The sequence below is a fragment of the Crinia signifera genome, chromosome 5 (assembly GCF_055691185.1).
Source record: "Crinia signifera chromosome 5, ASM5569118v1, whole genome shotgun sequence".
In the NCBI taxonomy this organism is placed as follows: Eukaryota; Metazoa; Chordata; class Amphibia; order Anura; family Myobatrachidae; genus Crinia; species Crinia signifera.
In genome coordinates, this window is record NC_139221.1 from 42535218 (window position 1) to 42562960 (window position 27743).

The following is a 27743-nucleotide window of genomic DNA, read 5'->3' on the forward strand; positions in this document are numbered from 1 at the left end:
CACAGCATTTAAACACCAGCAACAACCGCACAATATGTCCTTTTTACCTTGCCAAATTCACCCAAAAATATTTGCTACAATATGTTGTAACGAACAGTTTTGATTGAGATCCCATCATCGCACTTTATGTCATGGAAATTTCCACCGAATGAGATACTCACCAGCAATTGAATTCCCCTCTTAGTGCGCTTTCATGGCATTTTAAGCTAATAGGGTGGCTTATCAAATGCATTTTGTTGGCATGTTGCAACCAGCGACTGAATGTTTGTATAGAGGATATAGGTGTATGTTAAGTACACTGGCTGGTATTCTCAATTGGGAATACATACGAAATCCCAGCGGTCAGAATCCCGGTGTTCAAAATCCTGATGCCGGAATCCTGACCGCCGAAATCCCGACAAGGGGGGGAACGTGGATCGCCCCCCTTGTGGGCTCGCTGTGCTCGCTGAGGAGTTTTAAAATGCTTCCCCAAAATTTCAAGGTATATATTTCAAGGTATATATTTCAAGGTATATAATAATGTACACCAACCACACTGATCATATATATAATTGGAATAAAAGTAACCAAGTGTCATAAATTTCAGAACAATATATGTCTACCAATGTGTCCCATCATCCTTGTAGGAGAGAATTAGTATTTGTGGAATAAAAATAGAGATACCCTTCTTTGCAGAACAATGTTTAGATATCCACACTACTCAGAGTTGTTGACATGTAAAAGAAAAAGTTAAAAAAGTAGTGCAACACCTCCTATTAAATAAAAGAGTTTTAAATCATTATGTGAGGATAATGAAGAGATAATTAAACCTGCCAACAAAGGCAGGGGGTGGTTGATTATTTTAGATTGTGCTGATTATTTAGCAGAAATTGACAAACAGCTAACTAGTGCAGACACATATATAAAATTGAAATGGGGCCCACTGTCAAAAAAGGCTTTAAAGATCTTAACATCTAAGGCTTTACAAAATGGGGTGATAAAAAAATCTGAATATAAGTTTATCAATATCAGAGACCCTTCTGTACCCATGATTTATATACCGCTGAAGGTACATAAAGACTCAGTCCATTCCCCCCTGAGATCAATAATTTTGTGCAAAAACAGTATAATGTCCAACCTATAGGCCGGGGTAGTGGTAGAACCACTTGTAAAAAACACCAAAGCTTATCTAAAAGAAACCAAAGATGATTTGCTAAAAAAAACAACAAACAGAATGGGACAGCCAATGCCTTCTAATTAGTGAAGACATATCTACATTATATATCAATATATTCTGTGCAAAAGGATTGGAAGTGGTGTCATATTATTTGGACCAGTCGGTTTTATCTAAAGAAATTAAAGATTTTTTACTTGAGAATATGGATTTTATTTTATGGAATATTTTTTTCTACAACAGGTTGGTTCAGCTATGGGGACCAGATTTGACCCCAGCTATCCCAATCTTTTTATGACATACTGTATTGGGAAGATATCTCTATATCCGGCCACAGGTTGAGTTGGGGGCAGATCTGGTCTCATGGCAATGCCTCATCAATGAGATTTAATTTATCTGGTGAGGGAATGAACATACTTTGAAAGTTTTTTGCACTTATTTAAATAACAATGATTTTAACATTTTGATTAGTAGAGCTAATATAGTGGTCCTTGATTTGAATATATACACAAAGGAGGAAGGTATATGTATGAGTAATCATAGAAAAAATACTTACAATAGTTATATAAAATGGAGCAGTCAATACCACAGGAATTGGGTAGATACAATTAGTTGTTTGCTGTCCAAATAAAGGAAATGGATGACCATGTTGTTGACTAAAGGGTATGGTATGATATCCAATCCAATAAAGGAAAATGTAGATTGATTAATATTGATAGAAAGAACTAGTAGAAAAAATTCCATCAAGGCAAAATGAATAATTGGAGTGGGCCTAATTGAATGTAATCCGCATTTAAAAAAAAAAAAAAACATATTGGGTATTTTAAAAAGAAACCAGATAATGGGTGACATAATACCTTAAGTTCCCTGTTTTATCTATAGGAAAGCCCCATCGCTGAAAGACAAACTATTGAGAGTAGTATAGAAACCATCCTAGGACAAGTTCTGCAGTAGAGGTTTCCACAGATTTGGGGAATGTCTGATATACAGTATAGCACAATGAGTGGAATCAGCAAAATAAAAGATTTTGATTTAACACCTGTAACTCTAAAAATAGTATAAGCATATGAGAGTATAAATTCAGACTATTTCATAAAGGAAAAACAACAATGAACTGAACATCAGAAAATATCTATAACATTAGAAAAGGTCTTGAAACTCATACTTTATCTTTCCATGTTAAACATAAATTAATTGAATCAAAGAAATGCTTTTGAAATCCTTTTGGGGGATGCTGAAGAAATAATAACATAGAAATTAAATTAGTGAAACAGAAATTAGAAACATAGAATTTGACGGCAGATAAGAACCACTTGGCCCATCTAGTCTTCCCCTTTTTTAAACATGTTACCTCAAACCATATTTGATCTTTATTTTTTTGTAAGGATATCAATATGCCTATCCAAAGCATGTTTAAATTGTACTACTGTATTTGCCTCTACCACCTCTGATGGGAGGCAATTTGATTTATCTACTACCCTTTCTGTGAAGTAATTCTTCCTCAAATTTCCCCTGAATCTTCCTCCCTCTAGTTTCAGTACGTCATTTTGATCTGCTGCTCCTCTTCCTGTGAAGAATGTCTCCCACCTGTACCTTGTTAAAGCCCTTTATATATTTGAAAGTTTCTATCATGTCCCCCCTTTCCCTTCTCTGCTCTAAAGTATACATATTAAGATCTTTTAGTCTTCCCTGGTACGTTTTGTGATGTAGGCCATGCACCATTTTAGTTGCCCTTCTTTGTACAGTCTCTAATGTATTTATATCCTTCTGGAGATATGGCCTCCAGAACTGAACACAATACTCTAGATGAGGTCGTACCAATGACCTATACAGTTGCATTATTACTTCTTTCTTTCTACTGCTGATACCTCCCCCCAATGCAACCAAGCATCTGACTTGCCTTCTTCATTGCTTTGTTACATTGCCTACCTGCTTTTAAGTCCCCTGAAATAGTGACACCTAGATCCCTCTCTTCCTCAGTTGTTTCCATTATAGTGCCATTTATACTATATTTAGTCTTTGGATTTCTGAGACCCAAGTGCATGATTTTGCATTTTTTGGCATTAAACTGTAGTTTCCATGCTCTTGACCATTCCTCTAATCTACCTAGATAATCAATCATTTGTTTTACCCCTCCTGGTGTGTCTACCCTGTTGCATACCTTTGTGTCATATGCAAAAAGGCACATTTTACCCTCAATTCCATTTGCAATATAACCAATAAAGATATTAAAAAGCACTGGTCCAAGTACAGATCCCTGGGGTACTCCACTTGTAACCTTTCCCTCCTTTGGATTTATAAATTGCAGGAATTTGAAAAATGGTTCCTTTGATTCATATCTGTGTTTTAAAATGCTTTTATAATTCCTTTTATTGGAACTTTTTATGTCTCCTATTATAATGTTCCTTTTATATACAATTTAAATTGTAATTATGGTTGTTTTATCTTTATTATGTTCTATAAACATATCAAGATTATTTGACATATAAGGACAGACGAATAAATAGCTGAATCGCAAGTGGGATGCATAAATAAGGAAACCGGATGTTACCTTTGATGAATTCTGAATGAACATCACCCCCTGCTGTGCCATTTTTTATGTGGAATGCATCTTGAAACACATGTACAACAGCTATCATGCTTCTGGTTATTAGAAGATTTCACTTTCAGTGTGTGGAACACAAAGACATAAGCAATCCCGATCACCACTGTCTGGATGTCCCGACAGCCGTGACCCTGCCTCATTCTCAGCCCGCTGGACAGAAAATCAGCAGATTCAATATCCCACCTGCCGAGTGTCAAAAAGGGTGTGTGGCCCCAAGAAACTGGCTGTGGATCGTTGAAATTCAGCCATGAGCTCGACAATCCAATGTCGTTCTCGGCAAAACGAGCTCGACTGGTTTGAAAGTTGGGCTTGTTTTGCCAAGATGCCTGTTCAAGGCTGTAGAGTCTACAGTGTAGACAAAGACAGCATTGAATAGGCCCCAACCGCTATTTCGCCCATCGGAAATAGCGGCAGGGGATTGAATATCCCCCAAAGCCAAAAATCATCTGTGTCAGATTTTATTGATAAAACATGGTAATTGTTTAATTAAATTGTGAAAGTAGGAAGGTATTTAAGGTTAGACTGGCACGTGGTTTACCACGCTTCTGAGGGACTGGCACGTGGTCTACCATGCTTCTGTGGAAGGACACAATGTCTGAAATGCATAAAATTGGTGACACTGTGCCATGAGAACTTGGTAGACAACATTTCAGCACCTTTTATGTGGTTACCTAAGTTTACCACAGCATATACCCCTTATACAAATCATGCAACACAATAGTAACCCCCTTATACTGTACTTGCCTCTTACACATTATGCTACATGGAATGAGCCAAAATTCACACCGACTGAGCCAAAATTCACACTATGGCACACAGATTGAGTCAAAATTCACGTTATGCCACACATATTAAGGCAAAATTCACATTTTGCCACATGGATTGAGCCAAAATCCACACTATATCAAACAGATTGAGCAATAATGCACAATATGCTTCATAAACAGGGACATTGCATGCCAAAAGCGCGCATTACAAATTTAGACCATAATGCCCATTACATGTTAAGCCACACACCATAATGTCCATTACGTATTATGCCAAACACCATAATGCCTATTAAAAATTATGCTACATAAGTGCTGCTTACCTACATGCTCATTGCCAGGGGTTCCATGCTCATTGCCAGAGTTTCCATGCTCATTGCCATGTAGGAATACATGCTCGCAGTAACTGGGGGACAGCTGCCGCCGGGCAGAAATTACAGCCATTGACAGCTGGACAGAGAGCAGGGGGATGTCCAGCTGTATTCAGGGCACTGCAGGTCCCGGCTATTTGAAATAATACTCCTTTCACACCAGAAAATGCAGGGACTTACCGAGGAATATGGTCCCAGGATCATGCAGGGACAATCCTGGGCTGGCCCCTTTTACACCAGCCTAGTCCCTGCATTTTCTGGTGTGAGGGGGAGAGAAAACTCCCCCCTCCCTTTAAACCACCAGCTATATTTTCGGAACTAACTGACCCATTTACATGTGGGCTTTGAATGATTTTGGTCCCGTGAAACTGGGCCGTTTGGTTTCATAGAAATCTGTCCTCAAACAACATGAACAGCCATGAAATTACATTTCAGAAGTGAAAAAATCAGTTTGCCCGCAATATCTCTAGAACCAATGAACCCATATGGACTAGCCTGGTATCAGATTGAAGGCCCAGCAATTTGGGTTCGACTGAGATCAACCTCGACCTTCTGTGATGCCGAAAGGGGGAACTGGCAGCCGTGGAATTAGCGAGTCCCATGCTATCCTATGGGGAAAACATTCCAGCTTTGCCTGGTGGTATCTCTGGTTCCCAGGGGGCTAGTGACACAAGGCTGGGCTCGTTGGAAAGCCCTGACCCTCAGCTACAAAATGGGCCTACTTGGAGAGTGAGCCTGGAGCTGTAGCTCCATCAGGCCCATTGTTAATCCGGCCCTGCAAATATGTCAACATCATGGCTGTTAATAATGTGATTAAAGACCATGTGACTTTAATGACTGTAACCTTCTGCTGACACCAGTTGCTATGAGTGACATTCTGATGTGTTCCCTTATGCTGCTTGCCTCCCTGCTATAGTAGTGTCACTATCCTTGGCTGTTTTAGCCTAGTGCTTATTAGCAAAAATAGTGGTATCCTTGTGCTATTTATCCCTTTTATTTTACATTAACATAACAGGAACAATAACATCATTGTTGAAATAAATACTTTTGTGAATTATTTTATTATGAACAGCCTAAGAGATCAGTACAAGGTGATAAAACACAGCAGGATTGATGCAGGTTCACAGCGGAAAAAGGGTTTAGATCATTTAAAACCTTTAAAACTGATATCATTTTGGAGTATACCAGGTTCTAAATAAACACAAATCCACCATTTAATATATTTCCTCCATTAGATGCTAAGTATTGTCATTGAAAAAAGTTATGTATTTTATTGTACATAATCATATATAGGGTACTTGTGTATTATCACATGCGATGCGATCAGATATCGGTTCCGATTGCACATATAATAATGGCATTTAATGTGCTATACAATGAAATTACATATAATGTCATTTATTTAGGCCCCCCACTATCCACGTCATCCCGAAGCATGGCGGTATGCGGGGGCTCGGTGGCTCACTACGCTCGCCATACTATATAAAGTCAACTCCACGCCGACGTGGATAGTGAAATGGTAAGTGATATTGGATATGAAAAGGTCAGGCGGACGCGTACCGCTGCCGCTCGCCACGCTTCGGGATAACGTGGATACTGTGGGGGGTGCGTAAATTAATGACATTATATGTCATTTAATGGTATAGTACATTAAATGCCATTATAACAGGTAAAATCGCATCGCATCGCATGCCATACAATAATGCGTACGTAGTAAAATCGGGCGCCGTGATAATACACAAGTACCATATATAGAGTTGTGTTTGTACTGTATGCTGTAGCTCTGAAATAGCAAGAGATGCGCTCACCACGCTTCGGGCTCGGTGGCTCGCTACACTCGGCACACTCAGGGGCGAATTAAGGGGTCAGGCCGCCCCTGGGCACAACATTTTTGTGCCCCCCCCCCCTCCCCCTAATTTAATGTAATCATATATGTATATACATTGTTGTTTATATATTTCACAAAAAAATTAACTGTAGCCCACCTTAATATTTTTTAAGCACTCTGGACTGCTCACTGCACGGAGGACCCAGAGGGAGGGAGGCACTTATTAGTACAGTGATTAGCACAGTGTCTCCGTCAGTCTCTCTCCGGCTCACACACTGTGACTGACTGAGCGCAGGGAGGATCTGCGCGCCGCTCAGCTCAGCTGCTGGATACACAGCAGCCAATCGACTGCATGTGTATAGAGTAGCCAATGGGCGGGAGCCGGCAGCAGTGAGCCTGAGCCATTTCCAGACGCGCAGGGGGACCGTCGGACCCAGGGCCTTATTTTGGTTCACTCTTTCTGACAAAATCCTTCTTAGATGGACAAAACCATGTGCACTGCAGGGGAGCATATGCAAAATGTGCAGAGAGAGTTAGATTTAAGTGGGGTTTTACTTCAAAGTGAGATCTATATTGAAGTGTAAAAATAAAGCAGCCAGTATTTTCCCTGCACAGAAACAAAACTACTCACCCAAATCTAATTCTCTCTGCACATGTTACATCTGCCCCCCTGCAATGCACATGGTTTTGTCCATCTAAGAAGTATTTTGTCAGAAAGAGTGAACCAAAATAAGGCCCCCAGTCATAAAGCGGTGATGTAATGTACATGGCAGAGTGGGTGGGCAGTGGCGGGTGACGAGCGGCGCTGCCGCCGACATATGATAATTCACTCGTCACTTGCCGCTGCCCACCCGCTGTGCCATTTAACAGAATGTCAGCCTGCCTGCTGCCCTTAATTGGTGCCGCCCCGAGGCACAAATCCGGCCCTGGGCACACTATATAAAATCAACTCCATGCCGACGTGGATAGTGGGGGTATGAAAAGGTCGGGCCACCGCATACCGCCGCCCCTCGTGGGGCTCGCTGTGCTCGCCAAGCTTCGGGATAACATGGATACTGGGGGGGGGGGGGGTTGCGTAAATTAATGCAGGGCCGGTGCAAGGTTTTTGGGCACCCTAGGCAAAACTTCTGCCTACTGCGCCCCCCCACCCCCTCCGCACCAGTTACCCACTTTTAGCGGTAACATCTATTGTGAATAACACAGGATAATACATAATTACAGTGAGGTGGCACTCGCATTGGCTTCAGCAAAGTGTCTATATAAGTCTGATGTTTTGGTCTAATGAATGACTGAAATCCCAGACTACTGTATGATACAGAAGTTGCGTTGTTGCAGCCCTTGTGAGCAATTTTCGGAGATCAGCCCAAACACTATTGCATTTTAAGTACATGGGGTGGCAATAACCTGTTGGGTCAGCGATGGACCTTTGGGTCAACAACGTAGAAGCGTGAAGTGCCCCAGAGGCTGCATGACATCACACACACATGCTGCGACCAAGAACATGATCAGGGGGGCATTCAGTCTGTGCGAGCGCTTCATTGTGGGGCAAAGAGCTCGCACTTTAGCGATGTGCCAGGTGGGCGGGCTTGTCCTGTACTGGGCAAGATATATTTTTAATTTGGCACCCCTTAAATTGCTATATGTCCCCCCTCCCATCTCCCAGATAGAATGCTGGGAGATAGTGACATAGGGGAGAGGTAGAGGGTAAGGCAATGGGTGACAGTGAGAGGGCAATGGGTGTAGCCAGGGAATGGGACACAGAAAGTGGGTGATGCCAGGGGTAAGCAGTAGGGGAAGTAGAGGAGGATGGTGAGAAGCAGTCAGTGACAGGTAGAGATAGTAGGAAATGGAGAGGCAGTGGGTTAGTGGGAGAGGCAAAGGGTGATGGTAGAGAGGGACAGGGAGAGACAGAGGGTAATGTGGTTGGTAGAGAGAGGCCGAGATGTTGGAAATATATGGTATCTGAAATATAGTGGGTGACCGGGCGAAGGAAAGGGTGACACCGAGATAGAGTATGACAGGGATTTAGTGGGTGCCCGATGAAGCAGCGGGTGATGTTGGTGGCAGAGAGAGGGAAAGAATGACAAGGAGAGGGTGAAAGGGTGACATGGAGAGGGCAAGGGAGACAGAGAGGGTAAGGGTGACAACAGGGGGGGGGGTAAGGGTGACAACAGGGGGGGGTAAGGGTGACTACAGTGGGGGGTAAGGGTGACAACGGGGGGGGGGTAAGGGTGACAAGGAGATAGTGGGTGACATGGATATGGTGGGGTGACAGAGAGGAAAGGGATGACAGGGAGCTAGAGAATACCCTTTCCCCTCCATGTTACCTACTAAGTTCAAAACCTCTTTTCTCATCAGCAGAAGCTAACAACCCCCCCCCCCCCCATCCACGCTACAGGCTTCCCACATCGGCATCGATATTTCCAGGGCCTTACCTCCTGTGTCCTGCTTGTGCCTTCCTCGTGGCAGGGCCAGCTGGGAGTCCCTCTGAGCTTTTAGGAGTGCCAGTCCGCCTCCTCCAGAGCCCGCGCTGTCAGCTGCTGGAAGCGGAGCTGGTGACAGGAGTCCAGCCGTCAATCAGTAGCAGCAGTGGTCTCTGCGCATTGCAGCTCATGTTAGCGCCGGACCTGACGGTGTTGGGGGCAGCAAGGTGAGCTGCTGCCGATGCAGCCCACATACAGCCCATCACAGAGCCGATACACCGCACGGGCTGGAGCAGGGAAGATGCCCTGTATAGATAGGTGGGTACCGGGCAGGGGGCGGCTGGGGAAGCACAAGCAGCGGCGTCTCTTCAGCAGGACAAGCAGCGGTGGAGCGGCACCACTCTGATGTCCCACGCCCCAACATTAATACATCTGCGGCGCAGGGAGAGCCAGGCCAGGGATAATAAAGCCTTCCATTGCACCATGCTGCAGACGGAGTAAAGGTGGGGTTGCGTTGGTGGCTGATTGTGCTGCCAGGGAGGGGAGGCACAGGTCTGTCTCCATTAGTGCCGTCGGCTCCATAGCGCCGCTAACTGCCACCCGCCCCTTACCAGCAGCGTGGACCCAGCTGCTGGCCGATTGTTGGAGTAGCAATATAATAAATGTAAATTTTGGATAGATCAATAGGGCGCCCTCCAGTGGCCGGCGCCCTAGGCAGGTGCCTAAAGCTGCCTAGTGGTAGCGCCGGCCCTGAATTAATGACATTATATGTCATTTAATGGTATTCTACATTAAATGTCATTATAACAGGTAAAATCGCATCTCTTAGCATCGCATGCCATACAATAATGGCATGCGATGCAATTTCACTACGTTTGCGTAGGTAGTAACATTGGGCGCCATGATAATACACAAGTACCATATATAGAGTTGTGTTTGTACTGTATGCTGTAGCTCTGGAATAGCGAGGGTGTATGTGTAATGCAGTTAGGAAACATCCTGTTTACATCAAAGCAATAGGCCTTGATAGCCTTCGAACATAAACTTCCGCTTGAAGGCTTTATTTAATTCCATCCATTTAGATGTGACTTGCTTTTCATGGGCTTAATTCATTAGTCAATTTCACGACTAAGTGCACATGTAAATTGTATATGTATGGCTGGTATCATTGGCAAAACTATTCACAATTCCATAGGCTACATATTTAAAGGGAACATTTTAATCAGCAGCTTATTATTTCTCTATTTGTACCTCGGTAGGGGTTTTATAAATTTCTCTAAGTATTCAAATGCCCACATAATAACACCAGATTAGTTTAAAAAGATTTACTTGTAACTGCATACAGTACATACAAATAGATTATCATGTGAAATTTACAAAGTGTACAGAATTAATACAATTTACTGGGGTAGATGCAGGGCTGCCACCAGGAATTTTGGGGCCCGGCAATGATTTCTCTGGCCTCCCTACCCCTTCACTTACCACCCTGCTCCCCATCTCCCCCTTCCGCTATGTTGCCTGTGCTGCTCAATGGCTTAACGAAGCCCTGCTCCCGGACATCAGGCGGCCAATTAATATGTGTGGGTGGTGATATGCATTGTGTGTTGAGCCAATCAGAGCTCGAGTACCAGTAGCCGCTTTAATGGTACGCTAGTTCTGATTGGCTCCCACCCGCTGCCGCATATTAATTGGCCTGATGTGAAGAAGCCTGCGCTCCGGGAGCAGGGCTTTGTTCAGCAACTGAGCAGCGCAGCCAGCACAGCACAGCAGAAGGGGGTGCAGTGGGCAAAATTAGTGGCCCGGCCATTCTCTCTCTCTCTCAGAGAGACTGGGCCCGGGACAGCTGTACCCAAGGCACCCCCCTAATGGCAGCCCAGGGTAGATGTATGAACCAATGATAAGGGAGGAGAAGTGATCCAGCAGAGAAGTGCCCCATGGCAACCAATCATCTACTCTGTATAATTTTAAATTATGCAAATTATAGATGTTGCTTCAGTGCTGATTGGTTGCCATGGGCCTCTTCTCCTCTGGCTCACTTCTCCTCCCTTTTCAGCGCTGTATGCTGAATTTGTTATCCAGCAAGACAATTTTGGCGTCAATGGGGAAAATTTACTAAAACTTCTTGAGCTTATTGCATTCTAGAAAATGCTAGATAAAATCTGATTGGTAACTATGACCAACATCACCTGTTTTCATTTTTAGAAGCTTTCATAAATGTACCCCTATGAAATTGTTAACCTGCAGCTATATACATCATTATCATTAGCAGGAAGTTTGAAAGAAAAAAATAACTGTTCTCTGCCATACAGAATGTAGCCAGAATCTCAATACAGAGAATGCCGATGGTCGCAATACCGACAGCAGCATCACGTCTAACAGAATTTTGACACATTCCATCAGTAAGTATTAGGGTTAGGTGTAAAGTACCGTTCTGGGCCCATCACTACAATATAGACAGTATTGATCTGAAGAAGGTTCATCGTAGGGCAACTACAACAATTAAAGTGATGGAGAACATGGGGTACGAAGACAGATTAGCCAAATTAGGAATGTTTACACTTGAAAAAGATGTTTAAGAGGAGACATGCTCAACATGTATAAATATATTAAGGGGCAATATAAGGAATTATCAAGCACCCTCTTTACCTAGTGACCAAGAGAAGAGGGCATCCACTTAAACTAGAAGAGAGAAGGTTCCATACTGTTAGGAGGAAAGGCTCTTTAATGTAAAGGCAGTAAAGGTGTGGAACTCACTGCCAGCATAGGTGGTGATGGCAGATACATTAAATACATTTAAGATCTGATTGGACAAGTACTTGGATGGATAATAACATTCAGGGCTATAATCAGCAAGCTATAGTCTAGTGGGGAGTTCAGTTTCTTTAGTCAACCTTATCTACTATGTTACTATGTTAAAGCATATCTCCCAACTGTCCTGCTTTCCACTGGACTGTCCCGTTTTTGGCGATGTTCCTGCCTCCCGCCTATGGCCAGCAGTGTCGCGTGGCAGAGGCAGTTGGGAGTCCCCGCTGCCACCCACTGGGCAGCGGTGAATAGATGTTGTGCGCATGCGCAGAGTCTATTACCTGCAGGCAGAGGGGCACCAGTGGCAAAATTGGGGTGTTGCCTCGCACAAAGCCACATCCCCAAAATTCAGGCACGCAGCTGCACCGCGTGCGAAGGTCCTGCTGGTTCACCATGGAAAGTTGGGCGGTATGGTTAAAGCATTTTTTTTTTGGCAAAACAGGAGTTACTTTTGATGTACTAAAGAGATTTTTTAGTTCATTAATGCCAAATAATGATTGCTTCACATGAAATAAATCATGGGTACAAATACAGTATGTGTCTAAGGGACTGGTTCATGTTTGTAAGTGAAGCAAAAGAGCAAGCAACTGGGCAGAACCATTCTGTAATGTAGTGGGGGACAGATTTACATTTGGGTCGGGTAAGTTGGAACTGAATCTAAAATGCAGTGTAAAAAATAAAGCTAAAATGTATTGACTACATACAAAAACATTCAACATTTATACTGCACAGAAAAAATCTGAATGTAATTTCTCCCCTTACATGGTAACAGACAGTGTTTTGAATCCCGCCTTATGTCAAATGTCAAAAATAAGCAACCCATCGCCCCCATTATGTGTAAAAACACAACTTTAATATAATTAATCATTCTTCTTATATATTTTTTTGTTTTGATCCGTAGGCGTATCTTAAATTAAAATCAAATCAATTCTCCCAGACAACCTTTTTGCGGCTTTTTTGATTGCTTGAATCAATAACGTGATATTATTTATTCTACATCATAAGTTATTCACATCAAGTACAGAATAGGATGGATATTGATTGGAGCTAGAGGGGTGATTATTTTGCTTATCCATGAAACATTTATTACATAGTTAGTAAGTGGCCCCAATGGAGCATTAGGAACATGCACGGGTGGTTATTTAAATTGGGATGAATAGTCAAAGGTTGATTTGATGAAAAAGCACAGTATACATAAATACATGCCACAACTCCAATGCTAATGTTTTATTTATTAACAATAAAAATGTAAAACAAGTATTAATCATAGTTTAAAAGAAGCATACAGTTCTGTACTGTATATAGCAGTACTGTACTGTACTGTATATAGGGTCAAAAAGCAGGCAGTGTAATTTTTCCCATTTATTTGTTAATTTCTCCCTTTTATAAGCTGTTATAAAGGGGGTTATTCTAGTTGACTCGGTAAGCTGCGAAGCCTCCCTGCCACCGTTTTCCATCGCAACCATGCGACGGGATGTGTTACCAAGGCACATACCCTAGCATGTGCCCGCAGCAGAAGAAATCATTTGATGGTCGCTGAATGATTTGCCCCGCCTTTGCAAATATGAGTCAATGGAGACTGAATTATATTTGCGGGCGTTGGGACAAAGACAGAGTGGGCGGCTGATGTCATCGGAAGGCCCTGCGTTTTCATGGGGACACCCATGAAACACTGGGTATTCCCATTTCCCACCCCCTGCCCTTCCTCCCCTCTGCAAGTTCCCCGGCGACCTTGCAAATCTCTGAGGCTGCTCAGTTGGGGTTTGCACATGCGCAAACCCAGATCATTGGGGCAGGGCATGCCCCTGGCCCCCACACACATCAGGGGCCCTCACATCGGCACTGGTGTGGTGGTAGCAGGTGGGCGCCAGGCAGCAGGATCGGGCAGCATAGGGCGGGCAGGGGTCCCTGTGGCGGAAGGGAAGTCAGTAGCGGGGACCCTGCGGCAGATGGGAACTAGTAGCGCTACTAGTTCCCATGCCCGCTACATGGATCCCCGCTGCCCAAATCCTCGCTGCACAGATCATAGCTGCCCAAGTACCATCTGCTTCGGGGGGAGGGGGGGCACCACAATCTTGTTGTCCAGGGCCCCCCAATGACCTTAATCCGGCCCTGGGACAGGGGCTGAATTCGGTTAACTAAGAGTGAACCAGAATTGGCCCTAAAATGTGTCATGTTGTATTAAGTTATAATAAAAATGTAGATAGCATATGCTCGCTTTTTACTTATAAAATAGAAGCTTTAAAAAATAAAAGTAAGACAGTAAGATTAATTTTTAAAAGCAGCTGCAGTACAATATTAGGTACTTGTGTAGTTTCACGGCGCCGCCGCGCGCACACTCTGGCTCAGAAACTTGGCAGCCTGCCAGAGGCTCTGATTAACCGTGCGCGTGCCACTCTAGCTCAGACAGAGTGTGCTCGCGCCGCTCTAGCTCTGTCTGACTGAGCTTGTGCCGCTCTAGCTGTACGTAAACAGCGTAGCGGCCGGCCAGCAGCAGCAGCAGCGCTGCCCAGGCGCTGACAGGTCAATGTCACTGAGGCACTTGTAGTTCCACAGTGAAATAGGCAGCGCCTGGGCACCGCTGACGGGGGTATGGTAAAGTGGAAACCCCGGCACAGCGATGCCGGGGCTTCTAAACTGTACGCGAGATTCAGACGCAACTGCGTCTAAATCTCTAATCACATAGATACCCGCTAAGAAGACGGAAAGCCTGGATTCAGACGCTAAAGCGTTAGAATACAGGCGCCTTGCAAGCCGCAAAGGTGTTGGGGCTTGTAAACCCAGACGCAAATGCGTCTGGATTTACTTAGTTGAAGGGGTACATCTAAATTTAGACGCAGAAGCATCTAAATTTAGGTGGCCCTAGGGGAACACTATTGAAACCCACCCTCAGTGCCACTAGTGGACGCCAAAGCTGTGGACCGTGTAAATCCCACTATCCACTCCCACCCAAAGCGTGGCGAACGCAGCGAGCCCCGTGAGGGGCGGCGGTACGCGTCCTACGACCTTTTCATACGCCCACTATCCACGTCGGCGTGGAGTTGAGAATAGAAAGTGTGGCGAGCGCAGCGAGCCACCGAGCCCAAAGCGTGGCGAGGGGACGCGGATACCTTCACAGCTATCCGCATCCCCTCGCGGGCTTCACAGGTTTCAGCGTCCGCTCGCCACGCTTCGGGCTCGGTGCGTGGCGAGCGGACGCTGACACCTGTGATGCCCGCGAGGGGACGCGGATAGCTGTGAAGGTATCCGCGTCCCCTCACGGGGCTAGCTGCGCTCGCCACGCTTCGGGCACGGTGGCTAGCTGTGCTCGCCACACTTTCTATTCTCAACTCCACGCCGACGTGGATAGTGGGGGTATGAAAAGGTCGTAGGACGCGTACCGCCGCCCCTTGCGGGGCTCACTGCGCTCGCCACACTTCGGGTGGGCGTGGATAGTGAGGCTGATTCAGGAACATATTCACCTCAGTGTCTCATACAGGGCTACTGCTGACTGACTGACTACGCAAACTGCGTAGCTCCCTGATTGACTACGTAACGCTGCCCGAGCACGTCTAAGCCGAAGTGCCGGGAGTGTGAATTGAGACGCTAAATAAGTTAGCGTCTACATTGGGAACACCAGCGGTGTGCCGGGGTGTGCGATGTGCCGGGGTGTGCGATTTATAAGCCCCGTTTGTCTGTTTTTAAGCCCCATTTGTCTGTTTTTTACACGGTACACTTCATTACATTTGGCACGCGCAGCGCTACGCTACCTGGCAGGCTGCCAAGTTTCATAGCTAGAGCGGCACGCGAGCCTCTGCACTTCCGGTGTCGTGAAACTACACAAGTACCCAATATTAACATATAAAGCAGAAGATACACAACACAACAATTGGCATATGTGATGAGTGTAGATTAAAAAAAATAATAATTACCAATCCAATTCTAAATCCTCATAACAGTGGAGGATAGGAAAAGGTTGGTTATAGGTAATAGGTAATAGAGTGAAAAGGCTAATTATGATTATTATGGAAATAAAAAGTGAACTGGCATCAGAGTAGGGGTCAATGAGTTCCTTTCGATTACTTTTTGACATGAAGAAGGTGGATAAGGTTAGCAAAGATCTGAAATTATTATCATTGTAAAATATTATTTTGCTTACAACATTTATTTAGACTTGTACAATAACTTAAAGCTGCATATAGATTAACTGTGAATTAATAGCTTTTACCAGGGAAAAGGGGTAAGGTTCAGATTTATCAAGTGTCAAAAAGTGATAAAATGTCAATGTAAACAGCCAGCCAATTAGCTTCTAACTGTCATGTTACAGCTGATTGGCTGGTTGTTTATACCCAACCTCTGCACTTAGCAGCAATCATATTAGGCAGCACTGTACAGTGAATGTAAAGAAAAATTTAGCAGCTTATCCAGAGTTTAAAGTAAATCGTATTTGACCATAGACTATAAAGAGTTTACGCATCTTGTAATTCACCCCTTACTGTGCGTATATAATATTGTGCACCTGTTTGCTACAAAAACATCATCAGTTCCATTTTTTTTCATACCTGACCTATACTGCAGTAGAATTTGTTCTAATAGTTGTGTTTTCACCCACTTTCAGTTCTGAATAAGTATTGGTCATAAGTGCTATGTGATCAAAATCAATACTCATAAGTATTCAAGCCCTGCTATGTGGATGCCTCTACTTGTTATCTGTTAATCATTAAGAAGCTCAGCTATTATGGATAGAAGGCACCTAATTCAAACAATATTGGTCATACTGAAAATCTGTAGGAATGCTATAAAAATGAAGAGCAAATGCATTCCAAGAAAAATAAAAGATAGAGGGCCAGATTCTCTAAGCTTCAAAAGTGATAACACGGAGAGTGATAAACAGCCAACCAATCAGCTCCTACCTGACATTTTTCAAACACAGTCTGTTACATGGCAGGTAGGAGCTGATTGGCTGTCTGTTTATCACTCTCCATGTTATCACTTTTGAAGCTTAGAGAATCTGGCCCAGAGTTACAGACATGCACAAAATAGAAAAAGGCTACAAAATAATATATTTGTGGAAATGGAAACTGCTTCATGCCCAGGGCAGCCGAGGGGGGGGGGGGGGGCGGGTACTAATTACCCGGGCCCAGGCTTGCTGGAGGGGCCCTGCAGGGGCCCTGGTCCGACCCCTCCCTTCCCCCTCCATCCCTCTCAGGTAGCAACAGTAGCACACACTTCTACAGCATGTGCTGTGCTGATAGCAGGCTCAGCATGAGTGTCTCACTGACAGCGAGTGAGCTCATACTGAGCCTACTGTCAGCACAGCACATGCTATAGGTGTATGCTGCAGAGTTTAGCATTTTTAGAGGTTTCTTTCACCCTCCTCTAAACATTTTGGGGGTGTGGCCTAAGTGCGGGAGGTGGCCACACCTCCCACACTTAGGCCACGCTCCCAAAATTTTACCGGGGCCCGACATTCCTCTTGGCTGCCCTGTTCATGCCAACAGGCACTGGCTGAACAAGGCTGTCCCTCAAAACTCAGTGCCGGAGCAATAAGGACCCATACAGATGTAGCCATCTATCCACCATATGTATAGAAACAGGCTCACTGTGCTTTACCACAGGGTGGTATATTATATCACAGCATGGCACATTGTGATTTAGTCTGGCTTTTGATCTCAGATCAGGTGCAGTCATGTTTGGCTACCCTGCTGAACTTTGATTTCTACTTTTACTGTATACTATGTCCCCAAGATGCATTGAACACTAACCTTCCTGGTTGAAAAAAGGAAAAAGAAAACAATTTTTCTTTGCATAAGAGAAACTCGCAAAGCATTTCACAAAACTTTTTTTTTTCTTCAGCCTGTGTGTTGTACTTTATATGGGTGTATGGAGGCATACTATACAGTTCACTACAGTCCTACAGTATAATTTAAATGTTCAGAAATTCATACCCACATGATTACTGTACAATACAATGGTTTTAAAGGACATCTACAGTAAGGATACAATATAAAGTACTTACTCAAGTGGGGGTTTATACACACCATACACAACAATTTAACTTTTTTTATATTTATTATATACAGTATATGTACAGTATAAATAGATATATATATTTTTTTTCATTGTTTACACTGGACCAGATGGACACCAGACAGGTGCTCCAGCAGCACAGGAGTAAACAATCACATCACAGTCCATGGACGGACACAGCCCCTTGATGGACTCAGACAGAAGACCCTGGAAGGACAAAGCACAAGCCTAAACAGGATATAATGTCCCCCTGGAGAAACAATGTTTCTGTGCATGTCATGCTGTAATCTGCCCTAAGCTTCAAACATGATAAAATGGAGAGTGATCAACAACCAACCAATCAGCTCCTGTCTGACATTTTTCAAACACAGCCTGTAACATGGCTGGTAGGAATTGATTGGTTGGATGTTTATCACTCTCCATTTAACCCCTTCCCGACATTGGACGTACATTTACGTCATGGTCGGGAAGTACTTCCCGACACATGGCATAAATGTACGTCATGGGTTAAAACTGTCACCGCGTCTATAGACGCGGTGACAGTTTGGAGATGTCTGCTGTCCCTGACAGCAGACATCCCCCCTCGCCGCCCAGGGGGGGCAGGGATGCCCCCGCCGGTCGGCGATCGCTGTGATTGGCTGTTCAAATGTGAACAGCCAATCACAGCTATTTCTGTGTTACCGGCGGCTATGCCGCTCGGTAACATAGAAAACGGTGGTGATCGGTACAGCACCGATCACCACCGATCCGCGGACACCCCCTCCCTCCCACCCGGCAGCACCCGGCAGCACTATGTGCTTACCCGGCACCCGGCAGCCGCTCTCCTCCCTCTGGTATGCGCCGCAGCGCTGCCTCCCCCCTCCCTCCCTCCCCCCGCCAGCAGCAGCAGCACTAGGGACTGTAAAAATGTAAAAAAATTAAATGAAATGATTATATATATATATATATATATATATATATATGTGTGTGTGTATGTGTGTATATACACACACACATATATATATATATATATATATATATATATATATATATATATATATGTGTGTGTGTATATACACACACACATATATATATATATATATATATGTGTGTATATACACATATATATACACACATATATATATATATATATATATATGTGTGTATATACACATATATATATATATATGTGTGTGTATATACACACACATATATATATATATATATATATATATATATATGTGTGTATATACATATATATATATATATATATATACAGATAGATATTCCCGACCGAAGACGTATATATACGTCATGGTCGGGAGGTACTTCCCGACCGAAGACGTATATATACGTCATGGTTTTAAACTGTCACCGCGTCCATAGACGCGGTGACAGTTTGGAGATGTCTGCTGTCCCTGAGCCCCGGTCGGCGATCGCTGCGATTGGCTGTTCAAATGTGAACAGCCAATTGCAGCGTTTTCTGTGTTACCGGCGGCTAAGCCGCTCGGTAACACAGTGATCGGTGGTGATCGGTGCTGTTAAGTACAGCACCGATCACCACCGATCGCCAGCCCCCCCATCCCACCCGGCAGCTCCCCCTCCCTCCCACCCACCCGGCTGCCGCAGCGCCAGCACCCCTCCCAACCCCCCACCAGCCGCAGCGCCAGCCCCCCTCCCAAAGCTGTGGACCAAAATGGGGTCACTTGTGGGGGGGTTCCACTGTATTGGTGCTTCGGGGGTCTTGCTAATGCGACATAGCACCCACCATTCATTCCACCACCAAAAATCACTCCTTCCCTTCTGAGTCCTGCCATGCACCCAACTGGTATTTTTTGGTCACATGTGAGGCATTGCCGTACTCGGGAGAAATTGGGGCACAGATTTTGGGGTGCTTTGTATCCTTCATTCCTTGTGAAAATGAAAAATTTTGAGCCAGAACTGCATTTTTCTGTAAAAAATTACATTTTTTTACACAAAAATGCAGATCTGGCTCAAAATTTTTCATTTTCACAAGGAATGAAGGATACAAAGCACCCCAAAATCTGTGCCCCAATTTCTCCCGAGTACGGCAATGCCTCACATGTGACCAAAAAATACCAGTTGGGTGCATGGCAGGACTCAGAAGGGAAGGAGTGATTTTTGGATTTTGCAGCACAGATTCTGGTTGAATGACCCCTGAAGCACCTATACAGTGGAACCCCCCCACAAGGGACCCCATTTTGCAAACTACACCCTTCAGGGAATTCATCAGGGGGTATAGTGTACATTTCAAACCCCCAGGGGTTTCACCAACTTTGATACAACTGGGCAGTGAAAATGAAAAATTACATTTTTTTACACAAAAATGCAGTTCTGGCTCCAAATTTTTCATTTTCATAAGGTACGAAGGAGAAAAAGCACCCCAAAAACTGTGCCCCAATTTCTCCCGAGTACGGCAATGCTTCATGTGTGACCAAAAAATGGCAGGACTCAGAAGGGAAGGAGTGATATTTGGATTTTGCAGCTCAGATTCTGGTGGAATTTTGGTGGGTGCTATGTCGCTTTAGCAAGACCCCCGAAGCACCAATACAGCGGATCCCCCCCACAAGTGACCCCATTTTGCAAACTACACCCCTCAGGGAATTCATCTAGGGGTATAGCGTACATTTAAAACCCCCAGGGGTTTCACCAATTGTGGTACAACTGGGCTGTGAAAATGAAAAATTACATTTTTTTACACAAAAATGCAGTTCTGGCTCAAAATTTTTCATTTTCACAAGGAATGAAGGAGACAAAGCACCCCAAAATCTGTGCCCCAATTTCTCCCGAGTACGGCAATGCCTCACATGTGACCAAAAAATACCATTTGGGTGCATGGCAGGACTCAGCAGGGAAGGAGCGATATTTGGATTTTGCAGCACAGATTCTGGTGGAATGAATGGTGGGTGCTATGTCGCATTAGCAAGACCCCCGAAGCACCAATACAGTGGAACCCCCCCACAAGTCACCCCATTTTGCAAACTACACCCCTCAGGGAATTCATCTAGGGGTATAGCGTACATTTAAAACCCCCAGGGGTTTCACCAATTTTGATACAACTGGGCTGTGCAAATGAAAAATTACATTTTTTACACAAAAATGCAGATCTGGCTCAAAATTTTTCATTTTCACAAGGAAAGAAGGAGACAAAGCACCCCAAAATCTGTGCCCCAATTTCTCCCGAGTACGGCAATGCCTCACATGTGACCAAAAAATACCAGTTGGGTGCATGGCAGGACTCAGAAGGGAAGGAGTGATTTTTGGATTTTGCAGCACAGATTCTGGTTGAATGACCCCTGAAGCACCTATACAGTGGAACCCCCCCACAAGTGACCCCATTTTGCAAACTACACCCTTCAGGGAATTCATCAGGGGGTATAGTGTACATTTCAAACCCCCAGGGGTTTAACCAATTTTGATACAACTGAGCTGTGAAAATGAAAAATTAATTTTTTTCATTTTCACAGCCCAGTTGTATCAAAATTGGTGAAACCCCTGGGGGTTTGAAATGTACACTATACCCCTAGATGAATTCCCTGAGGGGTGTAGTTTGCAAAATGGGGTCACTTGTGGGGGGGTTCCTAACTTTTAGCATCTTATGGTGCCTAGAAACCTACATGGTGCCTAAAAAATAATCTCATAAAAAGGAGGCTCCAAAATCAAGTAGGTGCTCCTTCTATTATGAAGCCTGTGGTTTGGTCACCGTGCACACTAGGGCCACATATAGGATATTTATGAAAACAAAAGAATTGGGGGAATCAATTTTTAGTCACATTTCTCTAGTAAAATCTACTGTATTCGTTAGAAAAATGTATTAAAATTGAAACTCTGCAAAAAAAAAGAAATTTTGAAATTTCACCTACACTTTGTTTTAATTCCTGTGAAACAGCTAAAGGGTTAACAAACTTCCAAAATGCTGTTTTGAATACTGTGAGGGGTGCAGTTTTTGAAATGGCATCATTTATGGGGGTGTCTCACATACAAGTCCCTCAAAGTCACATCAGAACTGAACTGGTCCCTAAAAAAATCAGTGTTTGAAATTTTCTTGAAAATTTGAGAATTTGCTATTCATATTGTAAGCCTCCTAGTGTCCCAAAAAATTAAAAGGAAGTTGAAATAATGATGTCAACATAAAGTAGACATATGGTCTATGTTAGTTATTCACTATTTTGAGTGGTAAGATTATTTGTCTCACAAGCAGAAAATTTAACATTTTGCAAATCGCAAAATTTTCCATTTTTTTCCGACATTTTGGTATTTTTCACAAAAAAACACAGACTGTATCGACGAAAATTTACCACTAACTTGAAGTACAATGTGTCACGAGAAAACAATCTCAAAATCACTGGGATAAGTAAAAGCAAAAAAAAGTTATCCCCACTTAAGTGAGACATGTCAGATTTGAAAAAAAGGGCTCTGTCAGGAACGCAAAAACTGGCTCTGTCAGGAAGGGGTTAATCACTTTTAAAGCTTAGTGCATCTGGCCCAGCATCTGATACTCAGGGCCTTATTCTAGTTCACTCTTAGAGGCAAATTCCTTCTTAGCTGGACAAAACCATGTGCACTGCAGGTGGGGCAGATGTAACATGTGCAGAGAGAATTAGATTTGGGTGGAGGTTTTCCCCAAAGTGAGATCTATATTGCAGTATAAAAATAAAGCAGCCAGTATTTTCCCTGCACAGAAACAAAATAACTCACCCAAATCTAAATCTTTCTGCACATTTTACATCTGCTCCCCTGCAGTGCACATGGTTTTGTCCATCTAAGAAGGAATTTGCCTCTAAGAGTGAACCCAACCAGCATAATAAAGTTGGTTTTATGTTTGTTTGTTTTTTGCTTCGGTAAACATTTTATTGAAAAGGGAGACACAGGGATGGGAAGGAAGCATAGTGGTGCATGAGACTGTGAGACACAATGAGTATACACATCAGCATAACAGCATGCACGACTTTTACTATAACTTTTATTATTTTTTTATTTAAAAAAACTTTTTTATAAGTGTTTATTTTAACCTTATTTACAATTTTTAGATGTTTTTAATTTCTATTAAACTGAGCTCTTAAAAGCTAAAGTGATCATCACCGAACGGATCCCTGTCCTGAGGTCTTACCAACAACTGTTTCTGCACCCACCGCTGGTCGGCAAGTAGCAGATGAGTTTGTTACCCAGTACAGTTTAAAGGAATCAGTCACCCTGGGGGGTTATATGCTTGTTTTTATCTTTTCCATGTGAGTGTATCCAATAAATGTAATATTTTTTTTAACAAAATTGCACTACAGTATATGCACTTTTTTCATGTTCGATAGAAAATTGATAAGGAAGATTCCTTCTTTAAACAGAAAAAGACACCTTTGAAATGCGCATTTACCTATCAATATTGTAAGTGAACTGAGTATCAATGAATCACTTTCATCATGCAGACAATGCTGCACTATGGTCTATCTGTTTTTGGGACTTTATTCAATCCAATTTTATTGTTTAAGTGTTTTGCTTGAAATCGCCAGTGGATGTGCAAAATTTATTTTCATAAATGTTGGCGCCTTGTAAAAAAAACATCCAAGTTTGTTCGGCTTCCCGCATGTCCCATAAACTCACACTTCATTACATCCCCTCCACACCTTTGTTTAGGGCTTTGGCCAATCACAAGTACTGTATGGGCAAGCATCCATCATCCATTCATGACCAGTGACAGAATACTTTTATCCACTTCCCCTAATTTCAGCATAAAACGGGCAATTTTTTTCTTTCTGGGGCTTACAACTTAATCAAGATTTGAGAAGGGGATGAGGATGGCTTTCGACAAGAAAATATGATTACTTGGCCATGCCTTAGGGTTGAGTAATATACCAGCTGTCTTCCAAAAATGCATGAATCTCATTTTCTGAGACCTGTTACACAAGTATGTGGTGGTGTATTTATACAGCATTTTCATCTTCTCCAAGGACCTAGAGAGCCATTGCATGTATGTATTTGAAGTATTGTCATGGCTTTGGGATAACCAGTTCTTTTGCATTCTTGAGAAGGTCTTCCTTTGAGCAAACATGGCTAGCGGTCCTACACTACATAACTTCAGACTTTAGTATCCGAAAGTACCCCGTGAACCTGTCTACCATCATCAACTGGCAGTTTATCCGGATTACGGATGCCAATCCCGGGGCACTTTTTCAATTCCGGAAATCGGGATTGAAAAATGCCCAATCCCGGGATTGGTTTCCCTAATAAGAAAAACCCTCCTTGGCCACCCTGCATATTAACTTACATGTGCGGTGAGGTGCGGTGAGGTGCGGTGCGGCTGGGAGGGTGGGCGGTGAAGCTGGGTGGGCATTTTGTAGCTGGGGGGGCGAAGCAAGGAGCCGGTGGGCGGGCAAAGCCAAAATCCGGAGGGTGGACGCGCAGTGAAAACAGGTGCCGTGCGGGTGGTGTCGGGAAGCCGGAAGCTTCCTATGTGCGGTTATGTGGCCTGCATAGCGTAACCTGTCACCTTGTCATGCTGCACAGAGCTGCACTGCTTGGATGGGAGTAGCCGGACAACGTCTGAACACTCGCTCAGACGCTGCCTGGCTTTAGACTGCGCATGCACAGTCTAATCCTGAAATCCCGGGATTGGAAACCCCAATCCCAGGATTGAAATCCCGGCGTTTTAGAAGCCAAATCCTGGGATCCCACTGATCCCGATCCCGGGATTGGCCACCCTAATCAGGATATATTTGTCTATTGTAGCCCCCATCTCCACTCTTACCAAGAAGGGTCAAGACATATGGGTGTGGTCTACTGAGTCAGAGAAAGCACTCAATCACTTAAAGCAGTACTTCACTGCATCTGCCATCCTGGAACAACCTGACTATGATCAGCCTTTTTTTATGGAGGTGGGTTCCTTTATGGTCGGATTGATTACTGCAATGCCCTCTACTTTGGTCTCCCAGCAAAAGAATTACACCACTTGCAGATGGTAAAAAATACAGCTGCCAGGCTATTAACCAATCAGCCCTGTTCCAGCCACATAACACCCGTTTTGTACACCTTTCACTGGCTGCCTATAAGATTGTGAATCATTTTCCAGATTGGCATAATGACTTTCAAAGATCTACATGACCAGGGCCCAAGGTACCTGCAGCAGCTTCTGATTCCTTATTGTCCCACTCGATTACTGTGATCGGTTGAGGAAGGACTACTAACAGTACCCAGAATTTCCCTGAATTCATCTGGGGGTCGACCATTTAGCGATGTGGCTCCGACTCTATTGAACTCACTTTATTGCATGGTTCGAGAAGCTTCCACTCATTCAAAAATAGACTTTCCTGTTCACCCAAGCATTTCAATAATGTCCCTTGTTAAGTCTGTTTTGTATTGGTGCTGCAAAAGGCTAATGCAAGCACTTTGAGTCCTATTAGGAGAAATTGCTTTATAAATAACTTTATTTTTGTTGTTATTATTATTATTATTATTATTATTACTATTATTATTATTACACCATGCAGGCTAAGCACTGTGATTTACTCCCCCATTATACACCATTCAGTATGAGCACTGACCCCCCCCCCCCCCCCCAAACACTGTGAGTAGCATGACACCCACTCACACTACGCACCGTGCATTGTGAGCACTCTGACCCTGCACCCCCATATTTGTGAGTACTGTAAATCCCCCCTCAATATTTGTCGATGTGATGACTCCCCCAACACACACACACACACTTTCCAGTGTGGTGTACTGACCCCCTCAATATGTGCTCTTTACCCCCTATGGGTAAAGAGCACATACAGTATGGGTGACATTCTTCACAGGAAGAGGAGCAACAGAACACGAGGACATGCACTGAAATTAGAGGGAGGAAGTTTCAGGGGAAATTTGAGGAAGAATTACTTCACAGAAAAAGTAGTAGATAAGTGGAATAGCCTCCCGTCAGAGGTGGTAGAGGCAAATACAGTAGTACAATTTAAACATGCTTGGGATAAGCATATTGATATCCTTACAAAGAAATAAGGATCAAATATGGTTTGAGGTAACATGTTTGAAAAAGGGGCAGACTAGATGGGCCAAGTGGTTCTTATCTGCCGTCAAATTCTATGTTTCTATGCAATGGCGCCAACGAACATTTGGAGAGAGGACAGATGAATGCCAGTAACTGCCAGCGGGCTGAGGAGAGGACAGTTATAAGCAAGAGGAGATTTGTTTTGTATTGATAATTATGCTGTACTTTTTAAAGTTTAAAAATAATAAATAACTAGAACTGCATGTATAAATAAGCACTGCATGTATAAATAATGCCGAATATAGCTTACCTTATTATTACAAACATTACCAGTGAATTGCCCACTAATCCAACAACAAAAACCATGGAGTAGACGGCTGTAATGATAACCGAAATTGTTGGAGAAATAGTGGTGTGGTTGCTTTCATGTGTAGGTGACTCTGGGTATTCACTGACGTTTTCATAGTCACCCCAGCCAATCACCAAACTGGAGTTGGGAAAACAACTAGAGGTGCAGACAGGAACACAACTTGGGGAACATGTAGAAACCATTGGAGGTCTTTTGGGGCCAATCTCTTCCTCCCGAAAAATCTGCACTGGAGATTCCATCAGCGCTAGACTATTGAATATCTGGAAAACACTACACAAAGAGACATCAATAAGAGTAGGCTAGGTGAAAGGTGAAACAAAATATATTTCTCGTACATTTAGAACACATCTACATTACTTTTCCTGTAAGCAATCACTAAGATGAAATGAACATCAAAGTAATTAATATGTATTCAAATTTAAAATAACATTGAACATAACATGCTGTAGCAAGTATTCTCTAGCTAATTGCCTAATAAAATTTGTGCCAGAATTACACAAACATTACTTTATAGGTGGTCTTGATTGTGAGGTGTGTATACCCAGACTTCTAAGCTTAATTAGATTGTTTTAGCATTAAAAATTTGGTAATTGTTAATATTAGAGATGTGAGCCAACCTCTGTCATTTGATTTCGGATGTATAGTAACTTCTGTTTCGGTTTTGCCAAAACCACCCTCATGTGTTTTGGTTTTGGATCTGTATTTTATATTAAAGATTGATAAAAACTGCTCAAATCTCACCATTTCACCTTTAGTTTAGTTTCTACAGTATTTTTAACCTCAATAATGTTACTTTTTAGTCATTTCCAGTTAATTTTGACCACCTACAATATTCTTTATCAATATCAACTAAAGATTGGCTGCTTTAAATAAGCACAAACACATGACACGTACAGTATATCTGTTTAAAAATGTGTTGCGAGTTAAATATAGGAAGACCATCCCCAATGCCCCCAAAATACAGTCCATGGAGAAAAGAAAAATAGTACACAATGGAATTGTCCTTGGGCCTCTCCACCCACTTTTATGAAGGGCATGCATAGTTTATCAAACCAAGTCCTTCAGCGACAGGGGCTACAACCACTTTAAATGACATAACATGGAGGAGATGCTTAGATAGTTAATGTCCCTACCGTTATTTAATTTGGCCTCACAAAAGGAGCAGATGCCTTAACAAACTTTGTCAAGATTTGTGTTAAAATAATCCCACATCAAAAGGTGGCTTTTTGGACTTATGCTCAGGAATCACAATAACTTTATTTTTACCTCATAGGCAAACAACATCATCAACATTCTCCTTACTCTCCTTAGTGTATGACAGTAGTACACACATATCCTCCTCTTCCTGCTCCACTTCCACATACAGTAAGCATACTCAATTTCTATTATGTCCTCATTACCATTGTTACTTGTACTGCTCCTCTCGCTAAAGACAGTGGG

General features: G+C 43.3%; 1 protein-coding gene across 1 annotated transcript in view; it reads right to left on the minus strand.

Annotated features, from left to right (window-relative positions):
- OPRK1 (opioid receptor kappa 1) overlaps positions 1-27743 on the minus strand; it is a 69765-nt gene that overhangs the window by 16550 nt on the left and 25472 nt on the right. The window contains exon 2 of the mRNA XM_083187096.1: positions 26244-26573. Coding sequence (XP_083043222.1) covers positions 26244-26542 — 299 coding nt within the window. The 5' untranslated portion in view covers positions 26543-26573. The remainder of the gene's footprint in view (positions 1-26243; positions 26574-27743) is intronic.